Here is a 20,173-nt window from a genome sequence, read left to right as displayed (position 1 = left end):
ACTCTTTCTGTTTAGATTTTATCCCCTCTAAGGTTGAACTTTCCAGTTTGTCCATCTTTTTCTGCCCCTGAAAATATATAACAGGGACCATTTTAATTTTGAGAATTTTGTTGGTTATGGTTAAGAAGAAACACCAAGGTATAAAAAAAAATCAAATTGTGGTAAATTTAACACAGTCACAGACTCTCATATATTTCTTACATTAATGATCCCTAACCTGCATTTCCCAAATCTCATTTGAGGCACTAACTGGAAGCCATATTGGCCTTTGCCCTCCCATTTTCCCTCTAAGAAGCTCACCAAACCTCTCCTGAACACTTCCTTCTGATCATAAGATGTACTTGCTGCCTGAATATATAATGAAGGCAGAATAAAATGTAGCAAGTGATCATTTGGGCTCCTTTAAACTCTAATAGGTGACTCCCATTTCACTGAACCTCTGTGCCAACAAGAAATGATATCCCCTCACAGATTTTTTTTTTTTTTTTTTTTTTTTTTTTTTGCGGTACGCGGGCTCTCACTGTCTTGGCCTCTCCTGTTGTGGAGCACAGGCTCCGGACGCGCAGGCTCAGTGGCCATGGCTCACGGGCCCAGCGCTCCGCGACATGTGGGATCCTCCTGGACCAGGGCACGAACCCGTGTCCTCTGCATCGGCAGGCGGACTCTCAACCACAGCGCCACCAGGGAAGCCCCCCTCACAGATTTTATCATAATGGTCAAAGCCGTGCAACAAGACTGCTGAGGATGAGCATATAGGGAAAATGAAAGAGGAAAAAAGAGAAAAGAATTAACATTTTTTACTGCCTCCTCAGGTGTACGAAGTGTTATCTACTCCTTCACATGTGTTATTTCATTTAATTCTTCCATCAACCTTATGTTCATTTTAAAGTTGAAAGAAATGGAAACTCAGTGAAATTAAGTGTTATAATTTGGCAAATATCACACTTCCTAAGAAGCAGAAACCTGGATCCATCTGAATCCAATGCCCAAATTCTACCTATTTCACTATGCCATTTTTTAAACTGACAGTTACTGAATGACTTTCATGGACCATTTATTATGCTAAAAGACTATATTAACTCATTGAATCTTCGCAATGTCATGTTTATCTAGTGAGGTTATTCCATTTAACCAATAAGACCAGTGAGATTTAGAAAGGTAAAACAATATGTACAATTTATATAGCTAGTAAGTAGCAATGTTAGGATTTTAATTTAGGCTTATCCAACTCCAAAGCACAAATTATTTTCGGGTGATGGAAACCTTGGACCAAATCTAAGGAGCAAATGAAGTAAGATCCCAGGCAAGGATATGAAGATGGAGAAGTCAGAGATGAGGATCCAGTGCTATGATGAGAAGCAAGGAAGGAAGGAGTGTCAGTAACAAAGGGATTGTCAGTGCTGTTTCTGCCAGGACTGGAAAGTGTCCCTGGGGTTTGGCATTTGAAAGAGCAAGGGGAGCGGAAACAAGACTGTAGCAGAAATGGGAGAGTGAGGAAGGAATGGGAGAGTATGATATGAATCTTCGAGAAGCTTGGCTTGGAAGGTAAAGAAACAGGATTGGAACGAGAGGGTGACACAAAGTTAAGAGACTTTATTTGCTTGTTTCAGGAGGAGAATCTTAAGTACTTACAAGTTGAGGTGGTAACGATAGTAGAGAAGTTCAAGTGGATGATGTAAATGTGAAAGAGAATAACCAGTAGAGAGGTATAGAAATCTAGAGCATGAATTTGGGGGATTTGCCTTGAATAAAAGTAGCGGTGCCATTTTCATTGAAACAGGAGGTGGCAGTGGGCATACGTGGAGATCGATTTGAAGCTAGCCTGGGGTGGGAGTCAGAGTGGGGAAGGAAGGTGAGAGTTCAGCCTTATTCGTCTTTCCAGAATTGGAGGTGAGGCCATTTACTGAGAGAGGGAATCAGCATAACTGGGAAGTTGGTGACTGTGATGAGAGCAAAGTGTAAAGAACCAGCAAACAATCCTGTTATGATTCAACTCTGTAATATGTAAACGGCTTTATGATTTAACACAGCAGATACAATGTTAGAATTTCATATAGCATTTTAACTAAAATTCAAGTCTCTGAAAGCAAGAATGTTTCTTTTAAAGTGAGCACCTATATCCACCTGCACACAAACACACATCTCACATTGGAAATAGCCATTACAGAACATATGTATGTCTGTCAGTTATTCACCCTCGTAGTAATAGATGCATCCTTTCTGCATCTATATTAATGATTTTTCCTACACAGTGTTATCTTGACAGTGCCTCAAAAGCATAAAGATTTCATACTTTTATTCAGTGTCATGTGCCAAATCATTTCAAATATATTTGTGCTCTGGAGAAGCTAAATAGACTACAAAAACACATGGAACCAGGTTGTACATAAACAGGGGTTAGAGGATAGGAAAAGCAGGCTGATCCTCTTAAGATCTACTAAACGAACACATACCAAGACCATCCCTGTCATTTAAGAGCTGTATTTCTTTCCAGAGTGGTAGTGTTCGTGAACAGAATGAGTTGAAGAATAATATATTAAGAAGGTTGTGCAGGAGAACCAAGTCCAGATGTTGAGGATAATATAAGGTTAAAAACGACAGTAATTTTAAGTACGTATTAACCCTAAAGGGCTGACCTAGATTTAAATAGTTGTTTATGATTCATATTGTATTTATAATGAGCAAGGATGTTTTCTTTTGAATACATTCCAATGAGTTTAGCTCAGAAAAGCAAAATATATAGTAGCTCTCAAGGCTCCCCTTTCCATCGGCGACCCTGGAACTTCTCTTTCTGCCTTAAGGAGATCAGAGGAGGATGTTCAGTCTGTGCATAGTAAGGGGGGAAGGACACGGATCATTTAGAAGCCTTCCAGCTCTGAAGCACTGCGCTAATCTGACATCAGCTTCTTCAACAGAAATGTTTAAGCAGCAAGAAAGTATTCTAGGTTTTTTGGCAATTGGCAGATCAGATAGAAGAGTCTAGCAATACGACGAGGTCGTGTAATCTGACATGATTAGACAAGGCTCTTTAGTACCAGAACATTCATAATTGAGACAAAGAAAGAGTATTAATAACACTTTCCTAACACGGCAGTTAGCCATTTTATATTTCCTTTCTTTAATCTTAGTGTTTTTCAACAAATCATGGGATTTAATAGCGTGTTTTGGCAGATTAGAGGATTTATGGCCCAGATGTTTTTTGTTCTAAAAATGGATTAGGGTGTAAAGTTTGCTGGAATCCATGGAACATGTTGAGGCAAGCCGGTCATTTTATGTGTGATTAGTGCCTGCCTTCTGTCTCACAGTCCCTCCATCTGTCACAATTCACCAATGGATCTGGTTAGATTTAGCCTCATGTCACAAACAAGTCCCTTTTCTGGGCAATTTCATATTATAGATTCAGTTTATGCCATTTTATGCCCTAGTTAAAAGATAGGGAGAGTGAAAGATGATATATTAGCTTTTTCCTTTCAATATTTGCAAAACGATCCCTTCCCATCGCTCTTCCACCCTAAAATCATGCAGATTATCAGCATAATGTGCATCAAATAAATAAATGACCAGAGTTAAAATTAGCCTTTCTCCTTACACCTGTTATTCTTTAAAAGAAATATTTTAGCTTTCTTTTTTTTTTTTTTTTTTTTTTTTTCCCTAACTCTGGATTGTGGAGTTGCAGCACAAGTTGGTCACTTGACCATCCCGTTAAGAGTGGGAATTAAGTGTGATTATAGTTACCCAGTAGCCACAATTTATTATTCAGCAATTACAGGTGCTTGGTTACATTCTGTGCTTGAAATTTAGCCTCTTAACTATTGCAAGTTTGTATCTGTAACAAGATATTGCCAACTGTGGTTTATTTCACCATGGTTGGATGCAGGCGGGAAATGCTTTTCTTTCAGTCAGGTAACAATGATTTGTTCCTTCTGTATATAACAAACCTAATAGTGCCATACTCAAACTCTAAATTGGCCTTTCTAATACTATGAGAGTGTCAGTAATTAATAGTAATAATTATCAATACCTGTATCCTATGGTAACATTCAAATGATCCTTATAGGAAAAAAACCAAGGACAGGTTGTATTTTTGCACTACAAAATATTCAGTTAACTAAAAAAGTTTATCTAAAAATTATATTTTAAACTTCTTCTCAAACATGTGGAAACAGCTGTATTTCACTTAAATATTACATTTTGATAACAAATGTTTGCCACCATGTTGATGTAACTGTGTGAATCAGTTATCATCAATTATTTATTCATTCATTCATTTTTAGACTGATTCCATTGAGAAATTAGTACATGCCAGACACTAGCCATTCCCAAAAAAGAAGTGATTTTTATGGTGAAAGGTTAACCTATCCATGCACTTGTACAAAACATATCCTTCGTTCTGTTACATCTTCAGGTTATTTAAATGACCATGATGCTGTCACCAAGGCAATCCAAGAAGCTCGGCAGATGAAGGAGCAGCTTCGGCGGGAACAACAGGTGCTTGATGGGAAGGTAGCTGTTGTGAATAGTCTAGGTCTCAATAACTGCCGAGCAGAAAAGGTTAGTTCCTAAAATAACTGACTTTCCAAAAATACTTAAATTGCCTGACTGTTTTTCTTTATCCTTTTCTCTTCTCACCATCCTTGGAATGACGGTTCTCCCACCCTTTTTCCCTCCATCAGTGCAGAACTCTTCATGCCCATCCTAATCAAAACCATCTGGAAATGAAAAGCATTGTAATTCTCTGCTAGCCATCTGAACCTTATTGACAATTAATATCCCCTTTTCTGCCATCACTTTGTATTAAAATGAAGTGGCGTTTGAAATACCTGAGTCTCAGTGAAAGTTTTGCTTTACAGAGATGCTCAACTTGTATTTGGGGATGAGCTGGATCTGAAAATGCCGAATCTTCTTTAATCAGCATAAGCTTGGATGGTACCCATGCTTGTAGTCTCAGCATCTAAGATCCTGAGCCTGTCATAATGTTTCCAATGCAAAGCACTGTCAAGTGTTAGGTGACTGCACAATTGGAAATTTTGACTTGATCATAAAACAAAGTTTGCCGTTTAAAATGTGGACATTATTATTATACCTATTATTATGCTTAAGTCCAGTGAAACTTCTGGATTTATCTGAGCTATAATAATTTCAAACTATTTTGTCTAAGCTACATTGTATTTTATTCAGAAAAATATTATGTTATTATATATAGAATGCTTGGAGTGATATACTTCTTTTGATCATATTTGGTTTTTTTTGTTTTTTTGTGGTACGCGGGCCTCTAACTGTTGTGGCCTCTCCCGTTGCGGAGCACAGGCTCCAGACGCGGAGGCTCAGCGGCCATGGCTCACAGTTCCCAGCCGCTCCGCGGCATGTGGGATCTTCCCGGACTGGGACACGGACCCATGTCCCCTGCATCGGCAGGCGGACTCTCAACCACTGCACCACCAGGGAAGCCCCATATTTGGTATTTTTAACTGAGATTTTAAAGTTACTGAATCCCCTTTTCTCAAAATCCTGTAGCTAAATAGATACAGTAGATAAGAGGGAAAAAAAGATCAGCTATTTAGTAATAACTTGAAAGTTAATCATCATGGGAAGGTTATGAGTCAAACAGTATCATCCAGAATGAACAGACTGCTAATTTGGATAGCTTTCTGGTTTCCCAGGTTTTATATGGAATTTTACATATAATCTCTAAGAAGCTAGCAATTTGCATAGTGAAGGTGTGACCTTGCCACAACTGTACTTTTCCTCTGGTCCAAACATGGGTCAAAAGGATGGAGAAATGATTTCAGTTCTGTTCTGTTCCTGGAGGGGAGAGCAAAGCATGGTCAAGTGTACATCCCTTGCAGTCTCACAACATAAGAAGAGCAACATTGGTGCAGCTCGAAGGGCACGAACATTTTCTAGCTAAGCACCAGAAGGGAGCGGGAAAAGCAAAGTGACAGCTCTAAGAAGGAATGATAGCAAGCATAGAGGAATTTCTATTCAAATATTTAAACATTCTTGAAAGGATGCTTGAACAGAAATTCCTTTTCTCTGCTCCCCATGTAGAAATGAGTTTAACACTCAGCCAGATGCTAATGCAAAGTGACTCAAGCTATTCCTCGCAAGCATAGCTAAATTGCCATTATTTGTTAAGCGCATTGAATTCAGCTGTGGGTACAGCAGTTGGTTGCATTCAGCAAGCATCTGTACCCTTTTTTTTTAATCCTCCAAAGCAGAGACAACTCTACCTATCTCCCCCGTCTCCTCCCCTGTGCTGGCTGGGAATTGTCAAGTGACAACCGACCAAATCCTTTTGGACAGGAGGCCTTCATCCTGAGTTCTATATACTTACAAAACAGGCCTTGTGGTTGGATCAGGGAGCCCATTAAAAGCGCTTTGATGGTATGGAAATTCATCTTCATGAAGCTCCTAGGCCCCTAAGCAGCATGCTGTTTAGCTGTGGTTACAGATCAGTCATTCACATCGGAGGGCAATAATTGTGCTGACGGCTTGTAAGGCAATGGGAGTACATAAAATAATCCTGGGCCCTCCACCACGGCACTGCGAGTTAATCTTCTCTAATACAGATCAGCTGTTGTTCTAACACATGACTTCATGCAGACTCCAGTGACTCTGCTCAGCCTTTTGATTAAGTAACAGGAGTGGAACCATCTGCATTCATTTTATTCCATAGTTGTCCATTGTTAGGGACCCTATTTCCACTTCTTGTTCCACCTCCACAATCAGACTTCATTTTATTTCTCTGATTAGCACCTCCTATTTGAGTTGCAGGAGTGAGAGCTGCCTCTGTTGAAAACTACTCCTTTCAATTTTCCTTTCTCTTTTGTAGAATTATAGTAACTGTTTTTTTTAAAAAAAAAATCTATTTCTGAAGTAATACCTGCCAGAATCTGTTGGCCAATTAAGATGTCTCCATTCTCAAGAAGTTGGTGCCCCCAGATCTCTTCACCATGCCCTTTCAATGCAGTTGAGTTACACCTTCAACTGTAGTCTTATATTTTTATGGGTTTTTAAGTGAAAATCTTAAAAAATGAAATTGTATCATTGTAATTGTAAAATATAAAAATGTAAAAATCCATTATTGTCATAGTCTGGCAAACTCTTGTAATGCGTAAGTAAACCTTTTTAGCAGGAGAATTCGAATTAGTTCATCCCTATGTTACCCTTGACACTTGAGATTGAATGTCTCTTAGAAGCAGGAATTACTGTGGTTGCCTTTTCCTGTTGAAATAGCTTAGCCGGCATTTCTACCAAATTAATGATCAATCTATGTCTTGCAACTCATGGGAATGAAATAATGTCAATTTAAATCTTTTAATTGGTCATTATTCAACATTAGCACCCCTGTGTATTAGGGACAGTGCTGTGTACTTCAGGCACTGTATTGAACAAGAAAGTATGTCCTCTGCCTTTATAGAGCTTACAGTTTAGATCAAATTATGAGTTTGTTAATCATGGCATATTTATGTGTGTGAATTCCTGTAGGAACTGAATTAAGACCCCATACTGCTGAGCATGTCAGATCAGTTACATACCTGACTCGACAAAGGTAGCAGCTTGTTTTTCCACATAAAGCAGCATCACTAGACATATTGCCTCATCGTGTTTTTAATACCTACCTTTTTAATCGATTTCTATAATCGCCCAACTTTATCCATGGCCAAAGCATAGTTAGATCACTAGTTGCTTTGAAATTTTGCTTCACAGTCCCTAACGAAAGACAGAAACACAGTATGTATAAATTCCTCTTATAATTTGCACTATCGCTCCCAAAAGGACGACATTTTTCCTCTCTTTAAACAATGCTCCCAACTTCCCAGACCCTAAAAGTATGTGAAATAAATGTAAGAAGTGGGGAGGATGAAGGAGAGAGAAAGATAGAAAGGAGCTGGGAGAAAGGAAAGGGGGAAGGAAAAGTAATTCAGCCAGGTGCCTTCCGTCAGTCTAAAAGGAGATAGCAGGACCCAAGATCCAGATAATTGGAAACCTGTAGCAGAGATCTGTTTTCTTGAGTACACAAGCCCTATACACATTAACTTTTCTTCACATTTCAAATGACCAACATGCTTGTCTCAACTAGAATGTCTTAATTCTGAAAAGCTGTAATTGGGCAGTGAAAACAATTAGAGGTGTGAAGATAGGGACAAATGTTTTCCAGTCGTATGTACCAAAACACATAATGAAAGTCATTTGTACTGAAACACATTTTAATTGAAGACTTCTAAAAGATTTTTCATTTCTTTACTTTTCTTGGAAGTGTTTCAACATACCCAAGAACTGCGTATGTCAGGTTTCTTGGAAACTCTGGGACGCAGTGTTATTTATAATTGTCATCTCTGGTTAATTATAGCCTGATTGTATATTCAAATAATGTTATCTTTTACCACTCAGCTTTGTTACAGATTAGTGTCATAGGTGAATAAGTAAGCTTCTCAGGTAGGAAGAATCAGAAGAAGACCCTCATACATACATTTGTTTTGCAAAAACCACCTGCTTTGCGTTTTTAACACCCAAATGGCAAATGGCACGGTTTTGACCAGCTGCATACTCAGGTTCTGACCTTATAAGCTTACCTGATAGGAAATCATAAAAACTTCAGTTTTTGTCCTGATCCTACCAGGCAACACTAATACAATAGAGACGCAGTGCACTGCAGTGAGGAACAGACCAGAAGTTTCCCTGATCACTTCCCTCACTACCCAATGTAGTTGTCCTAGAAAGATAATGCCCATGCTGGAATACCTGTTAGAAATGTTTGTCATGACATGTATCAGGATATCTAAATACAGTAGCTTCAACAAATACTGATTAGCTTTTAGCCTACAATGAAGTTCAGGAGTAGGAGGTTGATGGCCTTAGCTCATTAGTTCAGTGATGTCAGGGCTGAAATCACTTAATTATCTGGGTTGTTCCCTTAGAGTCACAAAATGTTGCTGCACCTACAACTATGCCATGAAGGCAGCAGACTCAGAAGGAAGTTATTTTCTCTTCGCTGAAGTTCGGTCTTCACTCACATAGTCATATTTCACTGCACCCCTCAAGCCGACTTCCATAAATATCTCTTTGGGGTAGAACTGGGTCATTTGCACATCTTCATGGCAAATACTGGTCAAGGAAGAGAGACCACTTTAAATGGATCACAAATTATTTTCTGGGACTGAATTAGAGACCTTATCCTATCTTCCTGAGATCAAAGGATATCTTTTTTTTTTTTAAGAAAGGCAGACCGCTACCTGTAGCATCTCATTTGGATGTGTCTCGAGTCTTGGAAGCTTGACTAGCCTACTTTCTTCTAGGAATGGACCTTGAGAGCTTGTTTGGAGGGTCTAGCAGGGCAGAACAGCTTCTCATATACCCTCGACCAAAAAAGGGCCCTCCCCTATTGGGGAAGGCCATCCTCTTCCACTGAGCTTACAGCTCCAGGAGGGATGTACATGGATCCATGGGGCAGGAAAGGGGACACCTGTCTAGACATCCAGATCAACCAATCAACCCTGGTGATCAATGGGGTGACAGAGGTCGCAGCCAGATCACCCTCACATTTAAGGGATATCTTAAGACCGGAGGTTATATTGGCAGGGACAAAAAGAAAGACCAGAATGGCTACCGGGTAGGAAAAGGCCATTGTCAGCCATGGCTACATTATAAAAATGATACCAAAGCTCTCAAATATTTTCATCATAAAGCTGGTTTGTTTTGATTACATTTGACGTCGTCTATCTAACTACTTTTGCTCTTCTCTGTTGCATGTCCAGGGCCTTATACCTTGTCTGTGTCTCAGAAAGAATTAAATGACATTCAAGAATGTGTACAAGAAAACATTGTTTGGTGCCAGGTTAAATCAATGAATGTATGTTCATCCACATACTTTCTACATATTAAGGCCAACTTCTGTATTACTCCTTGTATATAAAAAAGATGTCACTCACAGAAATAAACATACAAATATGTGCATATATTTCTTAAGGTAGAGAATTTATTCATCAAACATTAATTGCCTGCAGTGTACCTGAAATCTATACACTTGCACATGCTATGCATTCATCAATAACTGCAAATAAGAATAGCTAGGAAAATGTCTTACTTTTCCTTCTGAGGTTCAGTGAAAATTCTTTGCAGATTTCCATCGAATAAGATGAAAATTTGGTGAATAATATGTATATTTTATTTATTTTATTTATTTATTATCATTATTATTATTATTTGCGGTACGCGGGCCTCTCACTGCCACGGCCTCTCCCGTCGCGGAGCACAGACTCTGGACGCGCAGGCCCAGCGGCCATGGCTCACGGGCCCTGCCGCTCCGCGGCACGTGGGATCCTCCCAGACCGGGGCACGAACCCGCGCCCCCTGCATCGGCAGGCAGACTCTCAACCACTGCACCACCAGGGAAGCCCGATATGTATATTTTAAATAATGATTTACTCAGTAATGAAACCAGTTTCTCTTTTTGGTGTCGGTCATATTCATAAGAAGTTTTACCACATACCTTATAGATGGACTTGTAAACAAAGGTTAATTTTATTACTCTGGCACTTGAAAACTCTTCCAGTACAACCTCCTCTTTTCTGCCATTGTCAACCCTTTTCTTTCCCTTTAACAGAGTGCCAAACATGAAATGACAGTGACCAATGTTGACTTAATGTGGATGTTTAATAATGAAAAAAAGTGTGTCAGTCCCAGCATTAGTTACAAATGGCAGTAAGTGTATCGGATGGCAGCCCTGTAATAATTTTACATCCATCATTCTTTCCTGATGCTTCACTGGCCATCTGATGGATGGGGCCAGCAGTGTTAACTCTTCAGAAACTGACACAGTGTATCTGCTTCAGCATTATCTAACATATGCTCCTTCTCTTAGACAAGGAGAAGGCATGTGAGGAATTGTAAACTACAGGTTTGCTTTGAAAAAGTGAATATGAAGGAACTCACGCCTTTGTATTCAGTGGCAGGTACTACAATTAATTAATGATTTATGGGTGGCTTTTGTAGTTGTTGCCTTTAGCTAAAATGAATTAGAGAAGTCAGATTAGAGCTAGACATTTCGGTGGTAAGAGGAAAAACTCCATGAAGGAGGAAGCTATGTTAGGTAAATCGTTCAGGAGGAAATGAGATAGATCATTGCAACAGTGGGACAAAACAGGAGCTTTTCCTTGGGGTGTGTGTTTGTGTGACTGTTTGTCAAACAAAAATGTCCCCAGACTTTTAAATCTTCTGGTTAGAATTTACCTGAGCACAAATTAAAATAACACAAGTGGTTAATTATTTTCTTTTTATAAAAGTGAGTATGTATTATTTTTTATCTCTAATGTAATTATTTATTTGGTGATTTTAATTAAAAGATACACAAAATCTGAAGTTGAATATTTGCCTTTTTATTATTGGAGTCTCTCTACTCTAAATATGTATGTAAAATGGGTAGAGAACTGCTTTCTAGACAGCGGATTATTAGAAAATCTAGACTAGTTTTTTATGTGCAAGTTGGCATTTGATCCTCAGGTTTTCTTTTCTTTTGTTTCTCATTCATAAAACCTTCTTAATACTGAGTGTCTTAGCGAGGGAACACTTCTTATGGGACAGGAGGGGAGAGGAAAACCCCTTAGTGAATATTATCAGCACCGAGCAGCCAGTTTTCAAAGACCATGACAAAAAGGCAAATAGGTATTATGTCATCACCCATCCATCACTCTATATGTCAGCCTTTCAATAATTCCAATCGACATTCTCGACAGGCTGGTGCAAGTTAAAGGGGCTGTTTGTTTCTAGAAATTGAGTATAGGCTGTCTGTAGCCTTTTGTTCCAGATGGTTTTCTTCTGTGTCTTTTCATTTCTTTCTTTTCCTTTCTTTTCTTTTTGGGGGTATTTAATTGAAATACATGCCGAGTTTGCAGACTGCAAAGATCAGAGCTGTTTTCGTCCAGCAGTGGTAACTATGCATTAAACATTTTGATTTGTTTGAGCTTGAAGTTTAGTCCTTTTTTGCCATTTGCTTCATGGAGTTTGTGTATATTTACAGCCTCTGCATTTAATGGCCACATGCCTTATTTTCACAGATGGCCAGTGGAAGACTTTTTCTTTCTCTTAGTATAGCCTGCTTTCAGTTTTGCTACATTTGTCACAGTGCCACTACTTGCAGCTAGCAAGTGCCCACGCTTGGTGGGGAGCAATTATGGTGTGAGTTTTTAAGGAGCTTTTTAAAGGTTTTTTTTTTTTTCCAGTAAACTTTTTATGGTTTAATTTTCAAGCCTAGAAAAGCTGTGCATGTTTTCAAACAGAGAGTCTTGTGTTCTTTACATCATTCTGGTAGAGGGGTTAGTGCAGGATGGTCCAATAAAATGAGACACACAGGGCATGCCAAATTGGGCTTTCAGATAGACACCCACAGGCCTCTCTGATGATTGAAATTGTCTGTTCATTTAAAGATATGAGGATAGGCTCACAATAGTATTCCTGAAAAAACACGAGTTTGAAAACACCGTATGGAGAATGATCTAGATATTTTTAAAGTACATTTCCATGGTACATAGATAAAAGACTAGAAGAAGAATAAACAATCGTTTTGCCAAGGTGATGGGGTTGGAAATTTACATGCCCCCACATTCCTGATTTTTTTCAAATTTTCTGTAAGTAAAATAAGAATCACTTTTGTTGTTGGACCAGAAGTGTTATTTTTGAAAACCTGGTCTACTAAGAACGATCTTTCCTTCCCTTCTCCCTTGCTCCCTTCTTCATCCCCAAGATCAAATAGCTGTCTTCAAGACACTTAAACATTAAGGCACTGAAATAATCAAAGAGCCATTTGTTTTTCAATTATCCTCATACTTAGTAGATATATTGTATTCTCTATTGTCATTTATTGCAAGTGACTTTCACAATATGGATTTAAAATTATGAGGAAAATATTCTGAATTTAACATTTATTTCAAAGGGCCTCATTGAGTCTTTCCACTTATACCTTTTCTCTTTTACAAATGAGAAACACTTGTTTATGAGTATAGGAGTAAAAATAGGAGTAATAATAGCTATTGATATCTAGTTTGTATCTTACCTTTTTCAACTGCTTTCACATCAAATTTCAGTTCTGTACAGTATTATAAGCAGAAAAGTATTCATATCTTTGTTTTAAAAATAAAAACCTTGAGGTATGACATTATTATAGGAATTCGAGTGGTAGATCAGTTTTTAAACCCAGGTCCTCTTGTTCAAATTTCGGTCTCTCTTCTAATGGACCATGCTGAAGATGTTCAAGAAAGTAACTCAGCGCCTGTTTGATTAGATTGTACCCCAGCGTTGGCCATGTGTATTATTTAGTACATTTTTGAGGATTTATCACACACACACACAAATCCTTTAATCAGTCAGCATCTCCATCATTTGTGTATCTTTTTTCCAATTCTTTGTTTTTCCTGTTTCTGCTCCCTTTCTAGGTCTTCCTTTCTTCACCACGCACCAGCCCCCTTCATTAGAGAATGAGCCGGGAAACAGAAAGAATATGTTCCATCTTATTTATTTTGCTTCTCATAGCAGCTCTCATAAAACATGTGATTTTAGCTGTTCATTAAAATTAGCTTTTAAATATCTATTCTACTCTAAATTTTTTCCCCTAAAACTACCATGGATAATTGAAAAGTGAACTATAACCCTGCTGTGCCTCTTTCTATTTGTCAGACCCAGCATTTCGGAACCAAACCATTTCTCTTTAAAACAGTCCAATTATATTTATTTAACTGAAGTAACTACTGGCTACTGAGGCTGCATTTATCAGAATACGTACAGTTTTATAGCTTTTATTCTATGAAAAGGAAAAATTAAAAGAGAAAAGTTCTATACGTTTCTGTAGCTCACTAACTGAGTGACCCATTGTTTATAGAACAGTTATCATCAGACAACATTCCAGTTTTGTGTTTACATCTGTGCAGCCCTCCCACCTACCGGACACCCTGTGTAGGTTGTGAATTCTATTATTTTACTTTGCTGGCCTCCTATTTTTCTCACATTAAGCCTTCTGATTTGACTTGGTGTGCACAGTATCTGTATCTGCCCTGGTTTGAAATAAAGTCATTTTTTTTAGACTTTGGCTGAATGCTGAACACATATACAGACACTTGAAAACTCAGGTCTTAGTTTTTTCCTCTCCTGCCTTCCCTCTTTCACATGTACAGACCATAAGCACCCCTGGGACAAGAAAGCAAGGACCAACCAATATTTTACCATGATATTATTCATGTGTACCCTCTTTGTGAATGATTTCTTTCCTACGGATTCCTTTGAGTGGCTCTTCGGTTCACTCAATGACTTCTTTCTCTCCACGGCGGTCATGTTAAGTTTGGACATATGACTGCGTGTCTCACAATATGCGCTTAGAATCTGTAAACCTGAGTAGTATTGGACAGTCCCTTCACAAAATGTAGTTGAATGATCATATTTTTTGGTTTTTGTTTCATAATTTGAAATATCTTCCTTGAATTTAAGAAAATGATGATAGAATTCTCAATTATAAATAGAGTACCTTTACATGTGGAAAGATAAATGAACAGCTTCTGAGGAAACTATCATCATGGATAGAGAAACATGTATAGCTGTGTACATTTGTCAAAATATTTTTGTTTTGTTTGAGCAACTCCAGTCAAGTGGAACGTAGAATTGAAAGAAAATGTAAAGGGCCTTTAATTCAACATATCATCTGATGTTGAATTGCCAGGCAGGTAGTCATATGACCAATACTTGAAAACCTCTAGGGAAGTGAAATTTTTTGCATCCTAAGACAGCCCACTCAATGGAGAGACAACTCTTTTATATAACTCTTCCTTCAGTGGTTCGTTATCTTTCACTTGATAACTTAAAACCATTGGTCAGTATTCTGTCTCTTTACTACATATGGCCAAATCCTCTCTTTTTCACAAATAACAATTCTTGATTCTTTTTAAACATGGAGATTCTTAAGATATTTAAAGACAGAGATTGTCGATCTCCTCTTCAACTCTCTCTTGCAAGGTCCTGTGCAATTTCTCCATGAAGACAACAAGGATATTGATAGGAACATAACCCAAAGCTGAGTTAAGTCCAAAACATTATGGCCATGGTCTGCATTCCAGTTTTTGTAGAAAAAGAAACTAGACCATTACAACATAGTTTTTCTTAATGAATCCATACTTGCTTCTTGTTGTATCACATCCTGTACTAAGTGCTCTTAACTAATCCTATAACAATCAGTTCTATCTTTTCTGGAACATACATTAAGTGCTCAAGTCATTGTTCCACAAATTCTCTCTTTATTCATGAAAAATCAGAATTAGTTATTTATGTACAATTCCTAATATTTCTCCCACTTTAAAATCAGTTCTTTAAAAATCATAAATAGGGATTCATCAATTTTATCCACAAGTCATTTTACTATCTTAGAAATATATTCATCCAGATTAAGACTTGAATTCATAGAAGCTGTGTGTTTCCCTCAAAACAATTCCATCTTCAGCTTTGTAATACTTCTGAAGAAAACTTGATCTGCCAATACAGTTCACTTTGACCAGATTGCCTGATGAAGCTAAGTTTCTATGAAATTTAGCAAGAATTATACTTCAAGAAACATTTCATGAAGCTGGCTACCAAAGTTCACAAAAGGAAATTAGATCGTGGAAACAAAATTATGGGTTCTAATTTATTATTTTCTCCACTATGGGTATCTCTGAATTTAGAAGGGGAAAAAAAATCAGGATTAGATAAGGCTTTTTTTATAGTTGACTAAACCACAAGACACTTATGGACCTTTCCAACCCCTTAGCTCATATATCCATATGATTCTCTGATGGAGAAAATGAATGGAAAAATATTACTAAAGGATACTAGATTTCAGAGTACCAAAGTGTCTGAGAAATTCACATTTGACCAGAATAAACTTAGTAAAAGATTTCTTCAGATTGCATTTTTGTTGGCGTTGGAGGGAAATGTATGTGTGTATGTGTGTGTGTATTTATTTGTACATAATTTATTGTAAATCTTTTACAACAAAGATTTCTTTCCCATTTGTGTAGTTAGATTACGTGGGTGGATGCTTATTTTTTAGAAAATGGCAATCTCAGTAAGCAAGGGTGAAACCAAGAGATTGAAGGGGATCTCAGACACATGCATTGTTTTTTATGTTTTACTTAAGCTGATGAAAAAATTCTCCGACTGATAAATCGTTATGACATTATAAATAATCTTTCATCTTCTTTGGTGGTCTGTGAGGGTCACATAATTGGAGGGTTAAAAACCTTTTTTGTTTCTTTTTTCTTCCTGTGTCATTAGTATAGAAGGATATCATAAAAAAGATCAGCCAGAAGGGGTTTAACTGTTACTGAGTCAACATTTGACAGTCACACTCTATTCTGTCATTTCATGCATGTGCTTTTTATGAGTTTTATAGCTTTGTGAGCTTTATTTCAGGGATCTCCATTATCATAGCCGATCCACAGCCCATCTCTTTCTTTGTGTATGTGTGTCTGATGGTGAGCAAAGCTTGTCACTTATATAAATCCCAATTTCAAGGAGTAATAGAGGAACCATCTACTCATGCAGTTTAGGCTTAGGTAACTAAGGAAATATCTACTTCCTCTAGAGCACAGTTAGTGTGGTTTTTTTTGTTTTGACTGCTCTATGAAATATCGACAAACAATGTGCCTTTGAGCCTTTACAAACACAGTGAGTTTTTAGTTGTTTTCTATATAGTTGAAGTAATGGAATAGGAGAACTTTTCAACTTAAATATGTACTAGACTTATATTATGGGGCTATAAACCATCAGGCCTGAGAATCAAATGGAAAATTAAAAAGGTTAAATACATTGTCAGGGATGATGCGCAAGAGGAAAGAAAAAATCCCAACAACTTTTAGAGTTGTTACAAACATTCTCCTTTTTAATGCATATTTGTCCACTACTCTGGCTGTAGACAATAAAGGATCATAACCACAGCAGGATACTTAATACTCATACTGAAATAACTATTCCTGTAATTCTTATATTTTAGGAAGAATCTTTTATCTTTTTCATTTTCCCTATTTACTTTTTCCCTAATATTAAAAGCATATCTTTTTCATTTTTTAAACTAATGAGAATCTGTCATATATTACAGCACCATTTTACAAATTAGGATTCTGAAACTCAGGGAGGTTAATTGATTTGTCTAAAGTAGTATAGCTAATACATATGGCAGCGTTTGGTTCAAATGTCATGTTCCTGATCCCGAAGCCATTATTTTCTATATGGGTTATTTTCTCTATTTTCAAATATGTTCTTTTCCCACTGATCTCTGTAGCCTTTTGCCATTCAGAACGTTGTTTGCTTAGAAAGCACTGATCTTTACTGACCACTTCTAATCAGCTAATTACCCACATCTCTTTAGATATTTCTTGGCTCTCCTTGTTGATTCCCACCATAGTCTGGTGTCATGTGCAAACAATACACGTGCTGTTTTCCATTATGCAAGTCATTGGATAAGCCACAGAGCCCAAAACCAGCTGCCAAATAACCTAAGTGAATATTAACACATTAATAATAGTTATATGAATGTTGAGTTTTAGAGTTATTCATTTGACCCCAAGAAACTATATTGTCTAAAACTTTCTTTTCTTCTGTAGATCAGATACAATTCACTTGAATGTTTCTTCAAGTCAGCATAGGATCAGAAAAATTTTCAAGTTAAGACAAACTTTACCTTAAGTTTCTTCTTGATCTTAGTAAACCTACAGAGTTGTATAAGGTTTGATTAGACAGATAGGACTCATCTTTCCAAAGAAATTCTAGTTGTTATCCAATAGCTAGTTTTTATCCAATAGAAAGCATACAGGTCGTCTTGTTTGGTCCTTATTTGTAAATCCTCAGGACTATTTCATTTTGACTACTTTGTAGTAATTAATCTGTTTGCACCCTGTACTCTGATGTTCCTCAGAGCAGTTCAGAATTTTGGCCAATATTTCTTTAAGTGTGTTTTTTGTTTGTTTGTTTGTTTGATTTCTAATAGGAAAAAAGTAGAAGAGAGAAAGATGAATGAATCTTATAAGTTTCAGGGCAGTGTTTGGATAGCATTGAGAAGGCAGAAAAGTATAAGTGCTATACTGGATTTATGTTCAAGAACACTGGTCTTAGACTGGGGGCATGTGGTGGTCTTTTTCTGTAAAAATTGTTGACTAATGTGCTCTTTATCAGAACCATTTGGAACTAAGGGTATAAGTTTAGTAAAAATTATCACCTCTGCCCATCAACATATTTTTCTATTTCCCTAAACTCAGTTTCTTTGGTGTTTCTTATTTCCAGCATCTTCCCAGTTACCACCTCCCTACCTGACATTTACTGCCCTCATTTTGTTTCAGCGGTCTCTATTTAGAAAGGATTAATTTAATTATCAGAACTTTGAGAATCACCTTTCTTCAGTAATATTCACACATTTGAAAGGAGGCTTTGGAAAGGGAAGTATTTAACCCAGGATACAGAATCAGAAACGGTTGAGTTTTAGACATGACAGTGCATAGTTGGAATCTTTGCGAAGGGGACGGCCAGGAACGGATGGGATTAGAAGTAGTAGGATGAAAGGAATCTTCCCAGTGTACCAGCATTTGTGCTTTATAACATTTGGCTGACTTTCCTCCTATATTCCTGAATAGATTGAATTTGAACTTTTGAAGGCTATTCTTAAATCCACCTCATTCCTTTGGTAGTTCAGTATATTATCTAGAATCCTATTCACACATAGATTTATATCTACCTATATACATAAGAACTAAATATGAACTTTTACAATGGGATCAATATTCATATGGAATTGTATAGCTAATTATTTACTATATAACCACCGTATTTTATATATATATATATATATATATATATATATATACCATATATTTACCATATAACCATTTGGGTTTTATGATATACCCCTTACCTCAATTCCTCTGTCTTCTGAATTTATTGTCAGCAAGAGCGTCTAAATTGTGGCAGTGTTACCATTTTGATTTACATGCCACTGTAAGGTGTTTTAATTAAAGGCACACCACACCTTCTTCAGGTCCTCCAATCACTTCTCATTTACCCTGTTCACATGACTGAGAATTAGCTTAAATGACTATGCAAAAGGTCACAAAAGAAGTGCAGCTTACTGTGTTTACTTCCACTGTCTCCTACTGGCATCCTCTTAAGAAGTATCATAAATTCCACTTTTGGGGTAGCTAATTGAATCATTTTATTAGACTCTGTGCTTTAGAGGTAGATGATTAGAGGTTACTTATTGTAAAACCTACTTGTGACTTCCCAGCTCATCCTTTGCTAATTTTAGCTACTCGGTAAGATGGTGCAAGATCCATACAGCTGAATGCAGAATCTTCAGAGACACTTAACATTTCATTTTTTCTACTCCGACTGCCTTCGTTTTGCTGTTTCTTCTTGAAAGACTTTACTTCAAAATAGAAAATATGTGGCATTATTGCCCCATACACTTTTAAATAAAAACCTGAGAGGTGATCCATGCCCAGTACATTCCCCAAAGATAGTACAGTAAAGTATTCATTGACCCGGGGACTCTCAGATTATGTTGATGGAATGTGGTTGTTTGTTTGTTTTTTTAATGTAACTGTCTTCTATTTTAACAGCTACATTTACTATAAAGACAGTCTGTTAAGCTGGTGTCCTTGGTGCTCCTGGGCTCAGCTGAATATATACAGCAGACTCTCTCAGCAAAAGAAATGTAGAACATGTAAAGCAGATGAAAATACCAGTTTCATACACAAAACAAAATTGGGTGAGGTTCTACGTTTCTAAATAGATAATTTATTTCAACCTTAGTACTATATAATCTTATAGAACTAAAGTTGGTATAAACTATTTTGTTTTCAGTTTCTCTACTGTATTTTATACTGATTGACAATTTAAAATATTTTTTCTATTAAATCATATATCAGACTTTGATGAACAGAGACATGGATTCCAAGGCCCCTAAATTAAGAGAATTTTTCATCTAGTATGTATAGTTGTAATACTGTCAGAGATTTTGTAGAGATAAAGTATATACTGTATGAAGAATTTCAGTACCCTGTTGGCTCTTGTTGGGAACGTTAGTTGGGTCCTTTGCCTGTAATACAATTATCTTAAATAGTTGATTATTTTCTGTGAACCTTTTTTTTTTTTTTTTTTTTTTTTTTTT

The 20,173-nt window shown here is 37.1% G+C and overlaps 1 protein-coding gene across 3 annotated transcripts in view; it reads left to right on the top strand.

The window, feature by feature from the left end:
* The window catches only part of SOX5 (SRY-box transcription factor 5), a 349,622-nt gene that overhangs the window by 316,978 nt on the left and 12,471 nt on the right, over positions 1-20,173 (top strand). For 2 of the 3 annotated variants that reach the window (XM_007446269.1, XM_007446268.1), the window contains exon 11: positions 4,406-4,551. The exons of the other annotated variant lie outside the window; for it this stretch is intronic. In XM_007446269.1, coding sequence (XP_007446331.1) covers positions 4,406-4,551 — 146 coding nt within the window. The remainder of the gene's footprint in view (positions 1-4,405; positions 4,552-20,173) is intronic. 3 annotated transcript variants of the gene reach the window in all.

This window comes from Lipotes vexillifer, unplaced genomic scaffold (assembly GCF_000442215.2).
Source record: "Lipotes vexillifer unplaced genomic scaffold, Lipotes_vexillifer_v1.1 scaffold477, whole genome shotgun sequence".
NCBI lineage: Eukaryota > Metazoa > Chordata > Mammalia > Artiodactyla > Lipotidae > Lipotes > Lipotes vexillifer.
The sequence above is the reverse complement of the archived record's forward strand: the minus strand, read 5'-3'. Positions and strand labels throughout refer to the sequence as shown.